General features: G+C 41.8%; 1 protein-coding gene across 1 annotated transcript; it reads left to right on the top strand.

The window, feature by feature from the left end:
- The first annotated feature begins 1,084 nt into the window (after positions 1–1,084).
- On the top strand, positions 1,085–2,023 carry LOC105004124 (olfactory receptor 1A1-like). The gene is given in 1 exon segment (XM_010861659.1): positions 1,085–2,023. A coding segment is annotated over 1 exon segment (939 nt).
- The last annotated feature ends 5,205 nt before the right edge of the window (positions 2,024–7,228 follow it).

A 7,228-nucleotide genomic window follows, 5' to 3' on the forward strand; every position in this document is an offset into this window, starting at 1 on the left:
AAAGTTATGACAAACCTAGACAGCACATTAAAAAGCAGAGACATTACTTTGTCAACAAAGGTCCATCTCGTAAAGGTTATGGTTTTTCCAGTAGTCATGTATGGATGTGAGAGTTGGACTATAAAGAAAGCTGAATGCAGAAGAATTGATGCTTTTAAACTGTGGTGTTGGAGAAGACTCTTGAGCGTTCCTTGGACTGTAAGGAGATCCAACCAGTCCATCCTAAAGGAGATCAGTCCTGGGTGTTCTTTGGAAAGACTGATGTTGAAGCTGAAACTCCAGTACTCTGGCCACCTGATGCAAAGAGCTGACTCATCTGAAAAGACCCTGATGCTGGCAAAGATTGAGGGCAGGAGGAGAAGGGGATGACAGAGGATGAGATAGTTGGATGGCATCACCAACTGAATGGATATGAGTTTGGGTAAACTCCGCAAGTTGGTGCTGGACAGGGAGGCCTGGCGTGCTGCTGTTCATGGGGTTGCAAAGAGTTGGATACAACTGAGCAACTGAACTGAACTCACTGAACACCAGTGCAGACACCTGATACCACCTGGGCTCTGGGATCAGTCAATAGAACGGTTTCTAATTATCCAGGATGCTGCATGTACGACACATTCTTTGTACTGAAGTTTTTTCTTCAAATACTCTAGAATGCTGTCCTTTTCCTATCATGTACAATAAAATTCCTGTGACAAATAGGATTCCCCATGAAGTTATAAGGTCCCTAAGAGCAGAGACTATGTCATATATGTCAAATAAATAGACAACAATATTTTCAACATGCTCATGGTTTTTCCACAAGGCCTTACAAAGTATCTAGCACACACTAATTGAAATTTAATTGCTGAATGATTAAATCAAAGGTTTTTATTCAGGAGAATGGGCATCACTGATTTTCTTAGAATTTGTCAAAGGCTCTCTGATTGATGAAAAGGGATCATTTTCCCAAAATATTAATCATCTCTGAATTTAGCATACCCAAGTATAAACACAGGTAATCCAATGTGGCGAATAAAGAATATATTAGACATGGTACTTCACTAAAAATTCTGGTTTCTTTTCTTCCCTTGCTAACAAAGGAGCTATGAGAGATGAAAACCAATCCTCTGTCCTGGATTTCTTCCTCCTAGGAGTTAGTAGTCATCAGGAACAAGAAGACTTCTTCTTCGTCCTTTTCTTGTTCATTTACCCCATCACATTGATTGGAAACCTGCTCACCATCTTGGTCATTCACTCTGACATTCGCCTCCACAACCCCATGTATTTTCTTCTTGCCAACCTCTCCTTCGTTGACATCTTCTTCTCCTCTGTAACCATCCCTAAGGCCCTGGCCAACCACCTCCTGGGCACCAAAGCCATCTCCTTTGGAGGATGCCTAACACAGATGTATTTCATGATTGCCTTGGCTAACACAGATAGTTACATCCTGGCTGCTATGGCCTATGATCGCACTGTGGCCATCACCCGCCCACTTCATTACACAATAATTATGAGCCCACGGACTTGTGTCCTGCTAGTCATTGGGTCTTGGGTGGTTGGAAATGGCAATGCCCTCCCCCACACTCTGCTCACAGCTAGCCTGTCCTTCTGTGGAAACCAGGAAGTGGCCAACTTTTACTGTGACACTGCCTCTTTGCTCAAGCTGTCCTGTTCTGACATCCACTTTAATGTGAAGATGATGTACCTGGGGGTTGGTGTTTTCTCCATGCCATTACTATGCATCATCATCTCTTATGTTCGGGTCTTTTCCACAGTCTTACGGGTTCCATCCACCAAAGGTGTGCTCAAAGCCTTCTCCACCTGTGGCTCCCACCTCACAGTTGTTTCTCTGTATTATGGGACAGTCATGGGCATGTAATTCCGCCCTCTGACTAGTTACAGCCTAAAAGATGCAGTGATAACCGTGATGTACATGGCAGTAACTCCAGTGTTAAATCCTTTCATCTATACTCTGAGAAATAGGGTCATGAAAGATGCCCTGGAAAAACTCTTCAGCAAGAGAACGTCCTCACATCCAACATGAGCTCATACACTGAAGACTGCAGTCACCAATTAGGGTATACCCGCAGACCCATCCCCAAAGTCATCCCCTCCAAAAAGCTGCCTAGATCTTTCCTTCTGGAAATTCCTCCTCTCAGAAATCTTATAACAGTTATGAACCACATTACTCAAATCACCACTTTGTATGTTTTGTTTTGCTTTGGCAGGAATATTGGGTTCATGTCCCAGTTAAACAACTGACTGTGAGAGGACAAGTGAGAAAGACTGAGGTTCAGCCTCTACATCCACATGTAAAGAATAATAATACCTGCCCAGCCACTGTCATAAGGTACAGGGATCACTATGGCTCAGACTACGAAGGCTGTAAATCACTATTCAAGTGTCATTAGATTTTTTAATGATTATGCTAATTATTAGATTACTACATTTAATCACCTCTACTGTTTGCAAGCCTCTTAAGGCAGAAGCTGTCTTAACATATCACCATACCTTTCACAGTCTTGGTCATATAAAGTGCATCCAATGAATGCTGGAGGAAAGCAAAATATATGACGCTGTTAGTCTCTAAACTGTAATATAATCATGATTATATGTAATCATAGTGGATATTGCATCCATTATGTACCTCAAATGTCAAAAAGGATTCACTCTGGGAACAGAAATCATAACAGGTATGTTTAAATAAGAAGATTTACCTCCCACAAAATGGTTGATATCACTTCGATGTGGAATCTAAAAAAAATCATCCAAATGAACTTATTTACAAAACAGAACTAGAGTCACGGATGTAGAAAACAAACATGGTTAACAGAAGATAAGGAACGAGGGATAAACTGGGAGATCGGGACTGGCATATACATACTACTGCATATACAATAGATAGCCAGGGGCTTCCCTCGTGGTTCAGTGGTAAAGAATCCACTTGCCAATGCAGGAGATATGGGTTCAATCCCTCATCCAGGAAGATCTCACATGCTGCAGAACAGCTAAACCAGTGTGCTCTAACTATTGAGCCTGTGCTCTAGAGCCCAGAAGCCACCACTATTGAGCCCACATACCACAACTCCTGAAGACTGAGTGCTCTAAGCTCTGCAACAAGAGAAGCCCCTGCAATGAGAAGCCCACACACCGAAACTGGAGCGTGACATGCGCTGCAACCAGAACAAAGCCCGCACAGAAACAAAAGACCCAGCACGATCAAAGAAATCATTTTTTTAAAAAACAGCTAACTATTAAGAACCTATTGTATAGCACAGTGAACTCTAGTCAGTTCTCTATAATGGCCTATATGGAAAAAGAATCTTAAAAAAAAAAAAAGAGTATGTATATGTAAAACTGATTCGTTTTGCTGAAACTAATACAACATTGTAAATCAACTATACTCCAATAAAAAGTTAAATAAAAAATGAATAGCAAGTTAAAAAAAGAAGATTTAATACAGGGAATTAGATTGTTGTTGTTCAGTTGCTAAATCGTGTCTGACTCTTTGCAGCCCCATGAACTGCAGCACACCAGTCCTGCCTGTCCATCACCAACTCCCGGAGTCTACCCAAACCCATGTCCATCGAGTCGGTGATGCCGTCCAACCGTCTCATCCTCTGTTGTCCCCTTCTCCTCCTGCCCTCAATCTTTCCCAGCATTAAAGTCTTTTCCCATGAGTCAGCTGTTTGCATCAGGTGACCAAAATATTGGAGCTTCTGCTTCAGCATTAGTCCTTCCAAAGTGTATTCAGGGTTGATTTCCTTTAGGATTGACTGGTTCATCTCCTTGCAGTCCAAGGGACTCTCAAGAGTCTTCTCCAAGGCCACAGTTCAAAAGCATCAATTCTTTGGCACTCAGCCTTCTTTATGGTCCAATTATCACATCCGTACATGACTACTACAATTAGATATATAGTATTAATATACTAATATATCCTAAAAGAGACTGAAGATGAAAAAAGAAAATGCTGAGCTAACCAGAGTAAAAAATGCTGAGTAACCCAGAGTAAAAACTGCAAGAAGTTACAGTATCTCAAGGGAGCAAAAGGCAAAAGGTGGTGTTACCAGAACACTGGTGCTCAGAAGAAGGAAGACCACATATCTAATGCTCATATCTCCAAGGAGAGCTGTCAAATAATCCTCCTGGACAGATGAAGACAATTTCTGGATTGTCCTGAATACTGCTCATTTATTTTCTGAAATGTTGTCAATTCTGCCTAAAATGCCAAGTACAATCATGTAGTGTTCCTCATTCACTTCTGTTTGCTGTTTCTATGTCATTTTCATTTTCATGTAAATTTATTTGTCTCATACTCTCTTATTTTAAAGGTCTTAAAATATTTTAAAATTAGAAAAAAAATTTTTTTTGTTCCCTTCTTTAGAGAACTTTCTAATACAATTTTTCATCCAAGTACTTAAGGTGTTTTTCCTCTTCTGTTATTCTGCAAATATATTGCATAGGTCATTTTTTAGTATCTTTAGAAGAGATTTAACAAAGTTTGGGATTTTATAACAGACAGTAAATTTTAGCCTCTGTGACAATCCACAGGATTTTCTCTTTAGCACATGGGAGGTAAGAGATTCCTTTTATAAGCTAAGGAAAGTTGTAGACACTTTACATAGAAACAGTTGTAATGTTTGAGGTTAAAACCTGGTTTTCTTCATAGTTCTCTCTGATGCCATTACACAATTCCTTGCCCCTAGCTGAGCCCTCAGAAAATAAAAAGTGGAATTAGTAAGATATTTTTAAAAGGACATAAAGAGAAAAAAATTACTAGAATAAAAATATTTATCATGAGATGTTATGTTATCCACGTCTGTGAAGCCCAAGTCCTAGATAGTGGGCTGTGATCTGAGTAACAGTAATAACAGAGCAAATACAATGGCGTAACCTGAAACAACTCAAGGGAAAATGTGATTCAGCAAATGTTTCAAGATCGGTAGAAACTGAAGAAGATTTTGGAGAGTCATCCAACAGCTACGTGGCTAGTAGTAAAAGAGGTTGTTGATAGGAAGTATTATAGAAGGAAAAAAGTAGCACAGAGATAATAAAATAACAGCTAAAATTTGCTAAGTGCTAACTATATACCAGGCTCTGGTTTAAGGCCTTTTCAGATATCAGTTCATGTGATCCTCATAACAAATTTCTGAGAATGTTGCTGCTGCTGCTACTTTGTTATTTCAGTTATACAGATGAGTGCATGCGTGCTAAGTCACTTCAATTGCGTCCAACTCTTTGTGACCCCATGGACTATAGCCCTCCAGTTTCCTCTGTCCATGGGATTCTCTAGGCAAGAATACTGGAATGCGGTGCCATGCCCTTCTCCAGATCCTCCCAACCCAGGGATTGAACCCATGTCTCTTATGTCTCCTGTATTGTCAGTCAGATTCTTAACCACAGCACCACCTGGGAAGCCCCACAGAAATGAGCAAGTACATTTAATAACTATGCAAAGTTACTTACAGCTCGAAAGAGGCAGAGCCTGGACTGAAACCCAGTCAGAGCTCAGAGCCTTCACCATGGTCCTCTACAGACTGCTACTACAGAAGGGGCTAAGATATAGCATCAGATCAGATCAGATCAGATCAGTCGCTCAGTCATGTCCAACTCTTTGCGACCCCATGAATCGCAGCACGCCAGGCCTCCCTGTCCATCACCAACTCCCGGAGTTCACTCAGACTCACGTCCATCGAGTCAGTGATGCCATCCAGCCATCTCATCTTCTGTCATTCCCTTCTCCTCCTGCCCCCAATCCCTCCCAGCATCAGAGTCTTTTCCAATGAGTCAACTCTTCACATGACCACTAATCAGGGCTGTTACAAAGGTGATACATACATGAGGTGGACTAGATAACATCTAGAACCTTTTCTTCTCTAAGAATCGAAAAAATTCAGAGACTTACTATCAAAGCACAAGAAAAAGGAAAGTTTAATTTCCCTCATAGCCTCCCCTAAGACAAATCACAGATAAAACATGAAATATAATTACTCTTCTTGGCACATTTAACATCAGAAAGGCTTCAGTGTAGCCTAGAATAAAGCCCAGAGTTCAATTTTACCACACTCCTTGTATCCCAAGGGATGGTTCCAGTTTGTGCTAAAGCAGAGGACAAGGGTCCACATTTCAACAGAGAGGCCAGAATAGGTGAGCCCAAAGCCTGGACCCTGGAGACACTTTGGGAGACTGTTGCCCATCATTGCTTCTAGAAAAGAACTCTGACAAAATTACTCATGAGAATGACTGAATCCCCTCAAGGCACAGCATGTAATGAGTCTCAACAATTACTCTGACTTTGGCCCGAATTAAGACACGGGAGAGTCATGTTTCAAGAGACTTTATAACCTAGTGAACCACTCACCGTTTTCTCTATCATATGACCCATCATGTTTCCTTGAGGAGGAAACTAGAGTCCTCATCTTTAGCCCCCATCCAGGCCAACTCCTTCTGGCTCTTCTGCTCCACAGTGGGAAAACTCGGGGCTCCTCTTTTCAAATCATTCCAGTCCTGTGTCTTCTGCCTCAGAAACACAGGACCAGAGACCCTCCTCTAGGACTACTACTAACACATTCTCCAGCATGCCTGCCTCCAGAAAGGAAAGCTAACGGGTACTAACTGGACCCGCTGCCTGTAGACTCTCCATTCATGGAAGAGGAGTGAAGGCCACAGGACCAAGTCCCTTTTGGAAGCGTCTGAGCTGACTCCCCAGGTAGAAGCTGTGGATGTTGGAGAAGAAACTTTTTACAACAGTAATACCAGGGGATTAAATAGCCAGTAACTACACTACACACATAATCTCCTTTGACCCTCACAATCCCAGGAGAGGTAAGCAGAATTATTGCCATTTTACCAGATGAAAAAAATGGTGTTTTGAATTGTCTTCACAGATGTAGAGGCAGAACAGGGACCCAAACCTTGGCCTGAATTCAGAACCCAAGGTCTCCTGATTGGATGAAGAGAAAAAGGGGAAGGGAGGAGAGAGGAGAGAGGGGAGACAGAGAGGAGAGAGGGAGAGAGACATTCCCCTTCTGACAATGGTTATTCCTGGGCCCTTATCCATGAAAACAGGGTGAGGAAGGGGTAGTTTTGATTTGGTTATGCCATTCCTCAGCTACTTCCTGAGATAATACTCTGTGTGTGTACATATGCATGCATGCAGACGAACCCACAAAAGCCTTTTGCCTCTGGGAATAGCTACAAACCTTGCACTCCCATATTCAACAGTGCATGTTAACAGACCCCTTAAGAA

This window comes from Bison bison, unplaced genomic scaffold (genome assembly GCF_000754665.1).
Source record: "Bison bison bison isolate TAMUID 2011002044 unplaced genomic scaffold, Bison_UMD1.0 scf7180017864472, whole genome shotgun sequence".
Lineage (NCBI taxonomy): Eukaryota > Metazoa > Chordata > Mammalia > Artiodactyla > Bovidae > Bison > Bison bison.